General features: G+C 36.9%; 2 protein-coding genes across 2 annotated transcripts; one reads left to right on the forward strand and one right to left on the reverse strand.

The window, feature by feature from the left end:
* Positions 1-12,475: 12,475 nt before the first annotated feature.
* On the reverse strand, positions 12,476-12,970 carry LOC121465295 (keratin-associated protein 21-1). Its single transcript, XM_041678522.1, has one exon. The coding sequence runs from the start codon at positions 12,968-12,970 to the stop codon at positions 12,476-12,478; it is 495 nt and encodes a 164-aa protein (XP_041534456.1).
* A 1,955-nt stretch (positions 12,971-14,925) lies between these two features.
* On the forward strand, positions 14,926-15,366 carry LOC121465296 (keratin-associated protein 21-1-like). Its single transcript, XM_041678523.1, has one exon. It carries the CDS (start codon positions 14,926-14,928, stop codon positions 15,364-15,366), a length of 441 nt encoding a protein of 146 aa, XP_041534457.1.
* Positions 15,367-16,636: the final 1,270 nt, after the last annotated feature.

Raw genomic sequence — 16,636 nt, forward strand, 5'->3', positions numbered from 1 at the left:
TCCTGACCACAATTTCTCCTTCACCCTGGGAATTGAACAAGGGAAGAGCAAGCTGAACTGGAACCCCATCCATTCTCTTTAAGCCCAAGGAGTGACTGACAACTGTGTGCTGGGCAGCTGAAATCATCTCACAATATGCAGTTGTTCCTCTATAAACTGAAGAGTTTGGCTTATCATGAAGATGGATTTTATTTTTCTGGGATTTGGACTCCAACTCTCTTTGGAGCCTGTGATGCAGCCCTCTTCACAGGCATGGAAGAAATATACAATTGTAATATGTGAATGTGAAAGAAATGCCAGTTTCTGAATAAATTATTTACTCTGAAGTCTGGACTCTTCTGTCAGCATTCATTATTGTTAATTATTTTATAATTCAGATTTATCACTTGAAAAATAATGTTTTTGAAATATGTAAAATAAAAAATCTTTGAGGGCATAAAATATGCTAGAACCCAAATCATTGGAAAGAACATAGGATTTTCCTTCTTACTGTTGCTATATTACTGTTATGTCCTTATTTCCTAGAGGGTGATGATTGGGACCAATATTTTGCTCATGTTCTAGAAATTAAAACCAGGATGGTAGAAAGTGAGGACAATCAAAGCTTGCTGAAACCATCTTTACACTTTTAGAAAAGGAACCCACTCCTTACTGCTTATCTCTGTTTCCTTTTGAGCTCTCATGTTTCCTCTCAGGATTAAAGACAGTTGAAGGGAGATGAGGTTTGTGAGCATCTGTAGTGTCAGTCATCCACGCATGTTCTGAAATCCAATAGATTTGTGGTCTGGGTAGAAGAACAAAAATGTAAGTGAACAAAAGCTTAAGTAGTGGACAGGTGGCTTATGGAATTCCTGCTGTGCAGGCATCCAGATGTGCCAGTGACACCCAGAGTTGAAGAGTAAGTTAAATAAACCACCCTGTTGCCATTAGATTATTGTTCCCATCGGCTTTTTGTGCTGTTTAAAATATTATTATTTTTCTTGTAGTTTTTGTCTATATTTCTATTCTTTTTTCCCACCATTGATTCACACCCATCTTTCCGTTTTTTCTACTGCATCTCAATCCCCCAGGAGTCCCAAGAAAAATGATCATTTTATAAGTGGAAAATACCTGTTATGAAAACTGGAAGCTTCTACGTGTGAAAGGATTAGTTTGTTGGCCACTGGAAAATTATACGCTGCAAACATTCATGTCAAGCAACAAAATACTAGCAAGAAAGAAAAACAATAGCTTCACAGTATGTGTACTTGGACTATTTGACATGCAAAGAGTTCTGTTCTCGATAAGAATCCCATTGATATGATATCTTAGTTTGTATATATAAACACTGAAAAATGCAAAATAGTTTAGTGCGAGAAGACATAGAGAATAAAGAACATTTTATCCCCTATGTGAACTTCAGGTGGTGAAAGCATTTTGGTTATCTTTGAGAAATCTGTTTTTTCATTAAGCATGATTTGTCTGTAGAGATCCATTTTTGCTACCATGATCCCATTAGTATATAGACATTTATAAGTGGAGGGGTTTATGATAAAGACCAATAAGTCTTATATTTATCTACATTTGCTATTTCTATTTGCTTTATGGCTCTCCATGTGTGACAGCCACAGACATTTACTGTTCCATAATAATAAAGTCATAAAAATCTATCCCCTTTTGCTATTCACCATGAAGCAGTGGAAATGATCAGAAAGTAAAAGACTTTGAAACACTCGACCCTAAATAGGATGTCTCTATCTCCTCAAGGCTCATGGATCTGTGTGGAAAAGAAAGCAAAGAGATCATGAGTGCCATAGGTAGTGGAAGACTCTGAGGAAACCATGTCTTCCAGACTCGGTAGGACTGTTGGAATACTAATTTACGGAGACTGTGGCAGCACACACACGGCCTGTACTGGTTCCAATCAGTGGGATTTCAGTACTGAGAGAAGGACGGGGGCACAAGCTCCTTATTTTAACCAAGATGCTCTTTGAAATTGTTATCTTCTAGCAAAGAAAAATTAGTTTCTCAATCATAGTCTCACAGTACATATTATCTCCACTCCAGGATAGGTCCAATACCCAGGGGGAGTTAACAAACACAAAATAAAGTCCTTTTATTTTCGAAGACTTTTTTGTCTCACTTCTTAGGTAGGTGGGTTTGTATTTTGCTTGTATAATTCCTTTTTTTGCTGGATTTGTGTGTGTGTGTGTGTGTGTGTGTGTGTGTGTGTGCGCGCACGCACGCTTGGTAAAGAAAGGAGAGAAAAAGATTGTGTGGTGAGAAAGGTGGAACTGATTCCTGAGCAAGTTGGAGGGAATAAGAAGAGAAAAATATTTTATAAAAATATTTTTTTTAATAATAAAACCCAAAATTTCTGCATTTTACCTATCTCTTAAAATATTTATATTTCACATTTTGGTCATTAACTTCTTAGAAACTTCATCTTTATATTTACTTCTAATAGCATATCTGTCTGTATTGAGAAAGTTTCCCCTGTATCATCTACTATGCAACCAATCATTTCAACTGACTGGCAGAGAGAAAGGAAGAAAGAGATAATCTAGGCATGTGTCAGATACCAAAAAGACATATAAGGAGTCTGACATACAGAATGAATGAGAGTTAAAAAGGCACAAGATGAAACATAGATTTATATAATGTATAATTGAAGTTATAAGAGTAAATTTGACAAGCCTCAGTTAAGGTCAGGCTTTCATAATTAATAAGTCTCTGCATCATTATTTGGGATTTAACTGGTAGTATTGAGAAAGACTTTTTACAGAATCACACTTTTTTAATGTAATTAATTTTGGAAGTTTTGATAAATAAATATCATGTGAGATATCCTTCTTTATATGTGTTTGGTGGCTAAACATAGACAAGAATTATGTGCTGACTTAAGTTGTAAGAGCTGGTTAATAATAAGCCTTAACTAATATGCCAAGCAGTTTATAATTAATACAAGCCTCTGTGTGTTTCATTGGGACTAAATGGCTGTGGGACTTGGTGACACAGAAACTTCCAATCAATAATTAATCAATTTTTGCATTACCTGGTTGCTAGAGGACCTGGGAGACCCATATGGGATCAGATGTGTTTTATGTATATAGAATAAAGCTTATTACTGATTATGTCTTGCACCTGGGTAAATAATGAAGTCAATTCTGTATCATCTGGTATAAGTTCAGTGGTTACAATATGCAAGACAACTCTTTCTGAATGTTGTGAATCACTAACTATTTTAAGGGTTTCTTTAAAATCCCTTAGCACCATAAGAATAGCAGATAATTCTGCCTTCTGGACAGAATTATAAGGGCTTTGTTTAACCTTACTTAGTTCTTCTGATTTGTAACCTGCCATCCCTGATTTATTTGCATTAGTATAAAATGAATGGGCTCCAGTTATTGGAGCATCATGTACAATTTGGGGAAGAATCCAAGAAGTTCTCTTTATAAGGTTAAATCTATCGCTTTTGGCATAATTGCTATTAATTTCTCCCAAAAAATTAGCACAAGTTCTTTGCCATGGTTCATTGTCTTCCCATAATCTTTCTTATTTCATCAGTAGTTAAAGGCACTATAATTTCTGCTGGGTCTATTCCTGATAGTTGACAAAGTCTCAGTTTATCTTTTATAATAATTTCAGAGACTTTTTCACATAAGTTTTAATTTTTTTTACTTGGTTTATGTAGTAAAAAGATCCATTCTAATATATTATATCCCTCTGCACTAAAACTCCTGAAGTAGAAATTCTGGAAGGCAATATGACTAGAATACAATTAAGATTTGGATTCACCATATCCACATGTGCCTCCTGTAATATCTCCTCAACAACTGTCAATTTCTTTTCTGCTTCAGCTGTTAAATCTCTTGGACTATTCATTCTTTATCATCATCTAAGGTTTTGTTTAGATCAGGTGTTACCTCAACAGCTTGTCATAGATTGGAAATGTCTCCTAATAATCTTTGAAAGTCATTAAAGAGTCCGCAACTGGTCTCTCCTAATTTGTGCTTTTTGTGTGTTAATTTTCTACAAACCTATTTTATAACCTAGGTAAGTGTCAGAAATCCTCTCTGTATTTTTTCAGGAGCAATTTGTAATCCCCATTTTGACAAAACTTTCTTTACTTCTTAACACATTCTTTATAAGGTATCTATGTTTAAATCAGATAGTAAAATGTCATCCATGTAATGGTAAATTATAGACTTAGAAAATTGTTTACATATTATTTCCAATGGCCGACTTACAAAGTAATGGCACAATGTGGAGCTATTGAGCATTCCTTGTGGAAGGATAGTTTACTGATATCTCCTAGTAGGCTGAGAAGTATTATAAGTAGACACTGTGAAGGCAAATTTTTCTCTATCCTTTTCTTGTAAAGGCATAGTGAAGAAACAATATTTGCAATCAATAACGATAAGAGGCCACCTTTTTGATAATAGAGAAGGCAGAGAAATTCCAGATTGTAGAGGGCCCATACATAGGTTTAATTACCTTATTGACAGCTCTTAGATCTCTTACCATTCTCCATTTACCAGATTTCCTTTTTACAACAAATACAGGAGAATTTCATGAGCTGGTTGATTCTTCAATATAGTGAGCATCTAGTTGCTCTTGTACCAACTATTCTAAAGCTTGCAGCTTTTCTTCAGTTATATACCACTGCTTAACTCATATTGGTTTCTCAGTTAACCATTTTAAAGGTGGGGCTATTGGTTCTTCTAAAGGCTTGCTAGTTGTTTTATGTTCTTATACAGCCTGAATGGCTGGTGACCTTTGTGTATAGTATCTTATAATATCCTTCTCAGAATTACAAGTTCCTGGGACTGCAGGAATGTTAATCTGGGTATTCCATTGCTGCAGCATGTCATGACCCCATAAATTTACTGCAATATTAGCCACATATGGTCTCAGTTTCCCTATTTGACCTTTTGGCCCAATATAGTCAACTCATCTTGTGCTTTGTTTAACTTGAGATATGGTTCCAATTTCTAGTATTGAACATCTGCCTCTTTAAGAGGCCAATTTCAATGCCAATATTCTGGAGTAATAATACTCACATCCGCACATGTGTCTATCAAACCAACAATTGCAATTCCATTTATACGCACTCTTAGCTTTGGTCTTCATAGAAGTATGCCAGAATATACGTTTCCAAAAAATTGGAATTTTTTTTTTCGAGACAGGGTTTCTCTGTAGCTTTTTGGTTCCTGTCCTGGAACTAGCTCTTGTAGACCAGGCTGACCTCGAACTCACAGAGATCCGCCTTTCTCTGCCTCCCGAGTGCTGGGATTAAAGGTGTGTGCCACCACCGCCCAGCTCCTATTGGAATTTTTAACTTATCCTCCGTGTTTATGCCATCATCTAGAACAGTATAGTTTACAGAATTTTCCTTGTGTGACGTGTTCTCCACAGTTACTGGGAATTACTGGGCCACTTTTGACTTAGGGGCCTGTGAGAGGCCCCTCAAAGAGTTTCCCTATGGTATCGGGTTGCCTTGTCTGTCTTTTGTTGATCTGTATTCATTGGTCCTTTGCCACAACTTCTACATATACCCGAAGTCTGAGTCCTCCTGTTCTTGCCATTTCCAGATGACACATTATTCCTAGGATTTCCTTGTTTACCATCCTTTCTCAAATGTCCTATTCTATCCCAATTAAAACATTTGGCATTTTGATGTCTCCTCATTCCTTTGGAAATTGCTTATCCTACCCAAGATTCAGTATTGCAGTCAAGTGTCTCAATGTTCATTGTATGGAGGATAGGTGCTGATCTAACCTTTAAAGTTTCAAGTGTCTTTTTGCATTCTAAGTTGGCATTTTTAAAAGCCAGAGATTCAATAAGTTCTTGTCTAATATCTGGGTCTGTTACTCCTATTTGTACAGCCTTAGTTAATCTTTGTTAAAAAAAAAGTCAGTAAAGGATTCTCTCTGGCCCTGTTTAACCCTGGTATATGATTCAATTAATTTCCCTAGTTCTTTAATCCTTTCACAAGCATTTAAGGTTCCTTTGTGGCATAGGGACAAGTTTTGTTCATCGTAAAGAGCTTGAATCTGTGCGTCAGCATAAGGGTCTTCACCAAGAATTTGATTTTGAGAAGTCTCATGGCCTTTTGCTTTAGCCTGTTGTTCCAAAATTTTTTGCCTCTTCTCTGAAATAAATTCTAAACATTAATTGAGGCCCATCATCCAGGACTACTGAAACTAACTGAGTCCAGACATGTGGCATTGCTTTGATACTAGAAGACTATATCTTTTATCATCTCCCTAACAAATGCAGACTGCAAGCCATAAGTTACAACAGCTTACTTAATTTCTTTTAGATCATCCATTCTTATAGGTATCCATCTACCTTCTTTGGATCATTTGGGCCTTTAGAACTTGATGCTTTGTCAGAGTAGTTTACAGGGTAGAAAGCTAAAACCCTGGGTAAGTCATCTCTGACAGCTACTGATGATGTTGAATCCTGTCCTTGTGCCTTCTTTCCCTGTTCATCAGCTCCAATAATTTCCTCAATTATTTCGAATCTTTTTTACTATTGTTCATCTTTTAAGCCTGAATCTCTTGGCCTGTATATATTTCTAGTGATTTCACTGAGGCACCTAGCCTCTGGTTCTCATTCTGCACATGTGATTCCAAGGTCTGAAGTTTCTCCCTTAAAGATAACATCTTATCCTTGGACATTACTTGAATAGCATGCAGATTGCCATACTGGAGAGATACTATATCTGCTAACTTATTATAACTTTTTAACAAATTTTGATTGACAAATTTAACAGTATGAATTCTTTCAGATAACTTCTTAGGGCCCATAGATATGGATTAAAGTTTGTCTGTCAAATTAATATTATTCTTTTTAATATTATTAATTCAGGTAATTTTGATTTTCAATGGTATTAATCCTGTCAACTAGCCGTTCATTATTAATCTGTAAAGTCTGTATCATTCCAAAAAAATTTTATATTCTTCCTTAATGATAGAATATAAAGGAAAAAACTGAGTCCCAATACCCAATAAATTGAATCATCACCATTACCATATTAGCCTCACATAATACAATCCATAGTATTAGCAAAAAAGTTGCTAAACATTTCAATATTAATGTAGTCCGCCATTTTGATTTATTAATTATATGTTATATGATCTGGTAAACTGTAATCTTTATTGTCCAGCAGATGTCATGGTTGCAGAGTTGCAACTAGAAGCAATGCAACTGGTGGCGACAGGAATGGTCCTGGGCCACTTGAGTTCCGCTTTAGTTTTCTGCTTTGGTACTGGTTAAATACTGAGAAATATGCTTTGCTTGACAAATTAAAAGCAATTAATTCAGTTCCATACACAAAACAAGAAAACCAGAACTCACGAGCAAAGAACAGAAATCAGAAGCTGCACAGTCGCCACGCAGCAAGGAACAGCGTCAGAGAATGTAGCAGTCATGCATGCGCTTGAGAAATTTCCAAGTTGCCACACAGAGTAAATGCCGTTGTGGCAGGGCTTCAACAAAGCACCACTTAGGTAAAAGCCAGCCAAGCAGGCAGGGATGGGAGACTGTCTGGGCCGTGGACTGGTTAGGCAGTTAGGCCGTCCACCTGTTAAGCATGGAGTCCGAATCCACATGGTGGCGCCAGGTGTGGAAGGACGCTTAAAAGAAATCCCACACTAGCTCAGAATTGAGAAATAGACAGTTATTTATTTGGTGGTGGACTCACAAATCAGAATCCTTTGCTGAAACAGAGATGAGAAACCAAATCCCTCGGAAAAGAGGTAGGACATATGCTCTACATCAGCATAAATAATATAAGAGATCACGCCCCAGTGGGTGGGTAACCACTGGCTGTAAGATTTCCAACAGCACTCCCCTTCTCTCCTCCTCTTCTCCTTCCACCCTCCTTTCTCCCCCCACCCCTATGTTCCCAATCTTTTCAGGTAATCTTGTCCATTTTGACAATCAGGTGGATATATATATTTCCCTTACGGTACACCTTGTTACTTAGCTTCTCTAGGAACATGAACTATGTATTCACTCATGAGTCGATACTAGCTATAAACATGTGAAGCTTCTTGGTCAACTCTTCTGGTCCTGGTATCATTTCTTTGCTCTGAAACACCATTTCAGTCACATACGTAATGCAGCTGTTTTGATAGGTTTCTGCAGATGTGATATGTGTGGTGGTTGACTTTTGGGGATTCTATTTTCATCTTCAGCTTTAAGTCCATGCTGTCATCATCTGCTGTTTTCACGATAAGGATTTCTGTTCAGTGTCTCTTATGCCTTTCCTTTAAACGTTTCTGCTTTGGGATTCCTGCTGGGCTCAGGTTGGTGTGCACCTTTACTTCTTTCATTACACAACAGCAAATTTTGTGTCTTAACACTGACCAACTACTGCAGATGTCAAAGAAATCTCTGAGCTGCAGATCGTCTAATCAGTGACACAAGCCATATAGAAATAAATTCAATAACTTTAGTAATTTAAGAAAAAAAAACCCCAGACCATGAAACTTCACGACTATGATATATGTGAGACTCAATGTGAAAATTTTGTTCTCTGAAAATGTTCAAGGAAATTACATCTTTCTAGTAGGAAGTCCTCCGGTATATGTGTTGTTTTTATTGATTAATGAAGAAGCTGCCTTTGCTTGTGATTGGATAGAATAGAAATAGTCAGGGAAACTAGACTGAATGCTGGGAGAATGAAGGCAGAGTCAGGAGATGCCATGGTGCCGTTAGAGGAGAAAGACACAAGCTGCTACCTGGAACCTTGCTGGTAGGCTATGAGCTTTGGGGCAAAATATGAAGTAATAAAAATGGGTTAACCAAAGATATAAGAGTTAGCTAACAATACACTTAAGTTATTGGCCAAGCAGTGATTTAATTAATTTATTTTCTGTGTGGTTATTTCAGGGCTGAGCAGCTGGGAACAAACAAGTGACCTCCAACAACTCATCTTATACTGGAAACTGAACCTTGTGTATAACTATTTTAGGGAGCTGTAATGTAGTTATCAAGAGTCTATTTTAACTTAGCATCGCCAAAAAGATGGGGTTTAAAGGGTTGAAAAAATGGCTCAGCAGTTAGGAAAACAATCATTCTTACAGAGGACATGAATTTAGTTCCTAACACCTACATAGGCTGGTTTACAACCATGTGTGTAACTCTAGCTCAAGAGGATGAGACACCCTCTTCTAGATTTGGTAAGTATTACAATTACATACACATACTATAGACAGAAACACACATGCATACATACACACATACCTCACGTAAAGTAATTTTAAAGTGGGTTTTAAATTATTTTTCACCATCAAATTAATACGTGAGGTTATGGTTTTGTGAACTATAAAGTCATTAGATCCAGTCATTGCATACCATTTTCTCTATTATTCTCTTTCATGTTCTCTTCAAAATAATATCCACCGAATATATTTATCCAAAATAATTTCAAATGTTCTTGTCTTTCAAACACATGAGAAAGTTTTGTGAATTTATGAATATGTGTAGTCTGTATTCTGTAAACAGAAGTATCTGTCTCACCAAGTCCCACAGTAATTCAGTCCCAATGAAACACACAGAGGCTTGTATTAATTATAAACTGTTTGGTGTATTAGATCAGGCTTATTATTAACCAGATCTTATAACGTAAATTAACACATAATTCTTGTCTGAGTTTAGCCACACAGTACATATAAAGAAGTATATTCCACATCAGTATTCACTTCTCCAAACCTCCAAAATTAAATGTATTACATAAGTGATTCTGTAAATAGTCTTTCTCTATCCCACCAGTCAGCTCCCAAATAATGATATAGAGAGTTATTAATTAGGAAAGCCTGACTTTAGCTTAGTTTGTCCAATTAAGTCTTATAACTCAAATTAGACATTTATATTGATCTATGTTTTGTCTTACACCTTTTCTACCACTCATTCATTCTGTATGTCTGACTCCCTCTGTGTCTTGTTTTTATCTGACACACACATAGGATATCTCTTTCTTCAATTCGGTCTGCCAATCAGTTGAAATGATTGGTTGCATAGTAGAAGATACAGAAGAAATTTTCTCAATACAGACAGATACAGAACTAGAAGTTAATATAAATATGAAGCTTCTAAGAGGTTAGTGATCCAAATGTGAAACATAAATATTGTAATCAATGAACAAAATGAAGAATGTTTTGGCTTTCTTATTTAAAAAAAAACTATGTTTTTATAAAATATTTTTCTCTTTTTACCCCCTCCAACTTCCCCAAGAGTTAACCCCCCTTTCTACTCTCACAATCTTTTTTCTCTACAAAAAAGAATGACACACAAAAACACCCAGCCATAAAAAACCCTAAAATATACAAGCAAAATACAAACCACATCCTCAAAAGGTGAGACAAAAAATCTACAAAAATAAAATGAGTTCATTTGGTGTGGTCAACTCCCGCTGGGTACTGGACCATCCTGAAGTGTAGATAATATGTACAGTGAGACTCTGTTTGAGAAACTAATTTTTCCTTTGCAAGCAGGTATCAATTTCAGATAGCTTCTTGGTCAAAGAAGGAGTTTATGCCCCCGTCCTTCTCTCAGTACTGAAATCCTACCTGGTTGGAACCAGTGCAGGCCATGTGTGTGCTGCCACAGTCTCTGTAAGTTAGTATTCCAACAGTCCTACCAAGTCTGGAAGACATGGTTTCCTCAAAGTCTTCCACCACCTCTGGCTTTTTTTTTTTTTTTTGCCCTATTTTCCTCACAGATGCAAGAGCCTTGAGGAGATAGAGACATCCCATTTAGAGTTGAGCTTTTCAAAGTCTTTCACTTTCTGATCATTTCCACTACTTCCATTGTTAAGAGTAAAAGGGAATAGATTTTTATGACTTTATGATTGTGGAACAGCAAATGTCTGTTGCTGTTAAATATAGAAAACCATAAAGCAAATATAAATAACAAATATAGATAAGTACAAGACTATTGTTATTTATCATAAACCCCTTCATTTATAAATGTCTATATACAAATGAGATCATGGTAGCAAGGATAGCTCTCTACAGACAAATCGTGGTTAATAATAAAACAGATTTCTCAAAGGTAACCAAGATGATTTCATGACCTGAAATGCACAGAGTGGATAATATGATCTTTATCCTCCATGTACATCCATACTAATCCATTTTGCATTTTTCAATATTTATAGATACAAACTATGATGTCATATCAATGGGATTCGTATCGAGACACAGAACTCTTTGCACTTCAAATACTCCTAGTACACATAGAATGAAGCTACTGTTTTTCTGTGTTGCTAACATTTTTCTGCTTGACAAAAAATGTTGTAGGGTAGATTTTTCCAGTGGCCAACAAACTAACTTTCTCATGTGGAGGCAACCAGTTTTCACACTTGCATAGAAGTTTTATTCAACTTATGCAATGATCATTTCTCTTGAGACTTCTGGTGGGTTGAGATGTGATAGAACAAATTGAAAGGTGGGTGTTAATGGCTAATGGGAAAAATTGAAATAAAGAAAAAACTGCAAGAAAGATAATAACATTTTAAAAAGTACAAGAGCCTATAGGAACAATAATCTAATGGGAATGGGATGGTTTATTTGGTGTACTCTACTACCCTGGATGTGACTGGCACAAGTGGATGACTGCACAGAGGAAATTCCCATAAGCCACCTGTCCACTACTTAAGCTTTTGTTCACTTAGATTTTTGTTCTTCTACCCAGGACTCCAAATCTATTGGATTTCAGAACATGCCTGGATAACTGACACTACAGATGCTCACAAACCTCCTCTCTTCAACTATCTTTAATCCTGAGAGGCCACATGAGAACACAAAAGGAAACAGAGATAGCGGGAAAGGAGGAGGTTCCTTTTCTAAACATGTAAAGAAGGTTCCCAGCAAGCTTTGATTGTCTTCACTATCTACCATCCTGGTTTTCATGACTAGAACATAAGCAGAATAGTTGTGCCAATCATCACGCTCTAGGAAATGTAGACATAAAAGTAAAATAGCAACAGTGAGAAGGAAGATCCTATGTTCTTTCCAAGGATTTGGGTTCTAGCAGAGTTTATGCCCTCTAAGAATTTTTATTTTACATATTTCAAAAATGTTATTTTTCAAGTGATATATTTCAATTATGAAATCATTAAAGATAATGCTGACAGAAGAGTCCAGACATCGGAGCAAATAAATTAATTTATTCAGAAACTGGCATTTCCCCCTTATTTGCATATTACAATTGTATATTTCTTCTGTGCCTGTGAAGAGGGCTGCATCACAGGTTACAAGGAGAGTTAGAGTCCAAATTCCAGGAAAATAAAATCCATCTTCATGATAATCCAAACTCTTTAGTTTATATCAGGAACAACTGCAAATTGTGAGATGATTTCAGCTGATCAGCACACAGTTGTCAGTCACTCCTTGGGCTTAAAGAGAATGGATGGGGGTTCCAGTTCAGCTTGCTCTTCCCTTGTTCAATTCCCAGGGTGAAGGAGAAATTGTTGTCAGGACTAGCAGCAAGAAGAGTAGCATTTTCTGTAGCTACAGCAGCCAGAACCATATCCAGAGCCATAGCCAGAGCCGTATCCACAGCTATAGCCAGATCCATATCTACAGCCATAGCCAGATCCATATCTACAGCCATAGCCAGAGCCGTATCCACAGCCATAGCCAGAGCCATAGCCACAGCCATAGCCAGATCCATATCCACAGCCATAGCCAGAGCCATAGCCACAGCCGTAGCCAGAGCCGTACCTGGAACCATATCCACAGCTAGAGCCAGAGCCATAGCCACAGCCATAGCCAGATCCATATCCACAGCCATAGCCTGAACCATAGCCACAGCCATAGCCATATCTTGAGCCATAGCCGCAGCCAGAGCCATAGCCGCAGCCAGAGCCGTATCCACAGCCTCCACAGGAGTTTCCGTAGTAGTTGCTGCACATGGTGATGAGAGGTGAGGTTTCAGCTGAGAAGCAGAAGGATGTGTCTGAAGTGAGTGCCATCCAGTCTGCCCAGACTTTTATACCCTACAGATTGATGGCTCATGCCTCACATGGGCTCTGCCCTCTCAATTGACAACACTTCTAGAGTGAACTCATTCTCTGAAAGTTTGTTAGGAATTCACAATTTACTTACTACTACCCTAGGAACTCAAAGAAGCATTCAATAATAATAATATGTTTTCTAAACAGTGAAGCTTAAGAAATTATAGCTTATCCTCTATAAAGTCATTAAATGACTATGACATAACATAACACACCATCAAATATGTGTGACCAAATTGTACGTGTTTGGATTATGTTTTTCGTGTCTTTTGAATTATCAACTATTCAGTCCCTTCGTGGTGAAGAGTGTCATTACCTTTTCATTAGCAGCTATTAGAGGATAATCTTTGTACCAACTCTGTTTTGCTATTACAATCAGTCAAAATTACTTTTCATAGATTTTGACAGACTTGAGTTGTGAACCTTCATCTTACAGCTAGAACTCAGTTCTTTCTGAAGGAGGAATTTTTATTTCCATTATTCCCTGCATTATATCTATTAAGTTATAAAATGAGTCATAGTCTAATCATTCATTAATATTTATTTCAAAGGGTTACCACCTAAAAGGTTGAAAATGTCTTGGCTCAAGTTTTTATTGTTCTGTTTTACTTAAGTTAAATTCTTAAATATGAGTCAATCTTGCCAATTACACAATATACACTCATACTATTGCAAGTATATGAATAAATATAATTGCTTTTCTTTACAACACAATTAATTAACAGTGAGTACCTCCATATGTGTGGAGTAGATGGGTAAATGAAAGATTTTGATGAAAGTATATGTTCTAAGGGCCTAAGTATGTATAAGGGACATAGCTCTACATAATAAAACAGTTTGAGTGCTTCCTTCTTTATTTGTCTCTATTTGGTCTTTGTCAGTTGTCTTTCAGATGTAGCTTAGATTTCAAGTATTACATTGAATAGGTTTGCTCACTATTGTCTTGGTCCTGATGTTTGTGGAATGTTTTGAGTTTCCCTCTGTTTAGAATGATGGTGGCGGTGGGATGTTTGTAATTGGTTTTATTATGTTGAGCTATGTCCCTTATACACTTAGTCTCTTAAAACATATTCTTTCACCAAAATCTTTCACTTATACATCTACTCCACCCATATGGAAATACTCACTATTGGTTAATTGTGTTATAGAAAAAAGCAATTGCATTTATTTATATACTCGCATTAGCATCAATGTATATTGAGTAATTGCTAACATTAACTCATATGTAAGAATTTAACTTAAGTAAAACACAGCAATAAAAACTTGAGCCAAGACATTTTCAACCTGTTAGGTAGTAACCCTTTGAAATAAATATCTATGAGTGATAAGACTATGTCTCATTTTATAACTTGTACACGAACAATTTAATACAAAGTTTTCATGTAGGAAATGATAGCAATAACAATTCTTACTTCACAAAGAACTGAGTTCTAGCTGTAAGTTAAAGGTTCAAAACTCAACTCTGTCAAAAATATATGAAAAGTAATTTTGACTGATTTTAATAGCAAAAACAGAGTTGGTACAATGGTTCTTCTCCAACAGCTGCTAATGGAGAAGGTAATAACACTCCTCACCATGGGACTGTACAGATGATAATTCCAAAGACCTTGAGAAACATAATACAAACACATTCTTATTGGTCATGAATATTTAGTGGTATGTTATGTTCTCTCATGGTCATAAAATGACTTTATAGAGGATAAGCTATAATTTCTTAAGCTTCACTGTTTAGAAAACATATTATTATTATTGAATGCTTCTTTGAGTTCCTAGGGTAGTAGTAAGTAAATTGTGAATTCCTAACAAACTTTCAGAGAATGAGTTCACTCTAGAAGTGTTGTCAATTGAGAGGGCAGAGCCCATGTGAGGCATGAGCCATCAATCTGTAGGGTATAAAAGTCTGGGCAGACTGGATGGCACTCACTTCAGACACATCCTTCTGCTTCTCAGCTGAAACCTCACCTCTCATCACCATGTGCAGCAACTACTACGGGAACTCCTGTGGAGGCTGTGGATACGGCTCTAGTTGTGGCTATGGCTCAAGATATGGCTATGGCTCTGGCTGCGGATATGGCTCAAGATATGGCTATGGCTGTGGCTATGGTTCAGGCTATGGCTGTGGATACGGCTCTGGCTCTAGCTGTGGATATGGTTCCAGGTACGGCTCTGGCTATGGCTGTGGATACGGCTCTGGCTACGGCTGTGGATACGGCTCTGGCTATGGCTGTGGATACGGCTCTGGCTACGGCTGTGGATACGGCTCTGGCTATGGCTGTGGATACGGCTCTGGCTATGGCTCTGGATATGGTTCTGGCTGCTGTAGCTATAGAAAATGCTACTCTTCTTGCTGCTAGACCTGACAACAATTCCTCCTTCATCCTGGGAATTGAACAAGGGAAGAGCAAGCTGAACTGGAACCCCATCCACTATCTTTAAGCCCAAGGAGTGACTGACAACAGTGTGTTGGGCAGCTGAAATCATCTCACAATATGCAGTTGTTCCTGATATAAACTAAAGAGTTTGGGTTATCATGAAGATGAATTTTATTTTCTTGCGATTTGGACTCCAACTCTGTTTGTAACCTGTGATGCAGCCCTCATCACAGGCACAGAAGAAATATACAATTGTAATATGCAAATGAGGGGAAATGCCAGTTTCTGAATAAATTAATTTATTTGCTCTGACGTCTGGACTTTTATGTCAACATTATCCTTAATTATTTTATAATTAAAGTATATCACTTGAAAAACAACATTTTTGAAATACGTAAAATGAAAATTCTTAGAGGGCATAAACTCTGCTATAACCGAAATCCTTGGAAAAGACATAGGATCTTTCTTCTCACTGTTGCAATTTTACTTTTATGTCCATATTTCCTAGAGCGTGATGATTGGGACCACTATTTTGCTCATGTTCTAGAAATTAAAACCAGGATGTTAGAATGTGAGGGCAATCAAAGCTTGCTGAAACCTTCTTTACACTTTTAGTAAAGGAACCTCCTCCTTTCCCGCTATCTCTGTTTCCTTTTGTGTTCTCATGTTTCCTCTCAGGATTAAAGACAGTGGAAGAGAGGAGGTTTGTGAGCATCTGTAGTGTCAGTCATCCATGCATGTTCTGAAATCCAATAGATTTGGGTCCTGGGTAGAAGAACAAAAATCTAAGTGAACAAAAGCACCAAATAGTGGACAGGTGGCTTATGGGAATTTCCTCTGTGCAGTCATCCAGATGTCCCAGTCACGTTCAGGGTAGAAGAGTAAGCTAAATAAACCATTCTGTTCCCATTACATTATTGTTCTCATAGGCTTTTTTGATTTTTTAAATATTATTATTTTCTTTGCAGTTTTTATTTCTATTCCTTTTCCCATCAGTCATTCTCATCGGTCTTTCAGTTTATTCTATTGCATCTCCAAACCCCAGGAGTTCCTAGAGAAATGATCATTCTATAAGTTGAATATACCGACTATACAAGTGTGAAAACTGGAAACCTGCACATATGAAAGGGTTAATTTGTTGGCTACTGGAAAATTCTACACTACAAAAATTTATGACAAGCCAAGTAATACTAGGAACAAAGAAAAATTGTAGCTTCACACTATGCTCATTATGAGTATTTTAAATGCAAAG

The sequence above is a fragment of the Microtus oregoni genome, unplaced genomic scaffold (genome assembly GCF_018167655.1).
Source record: "Microtus oregoni isolate MIOR12 unplaced genomic scaffold, Mior012 000030F_ref0000283, whole genome shotgun sequence".
Lineage (NCBI taxonomy): Eukaryota > Metazoa > Chordata > Mammalia > Rodentia > Cricetidae > Microtus > Microtus oregoni.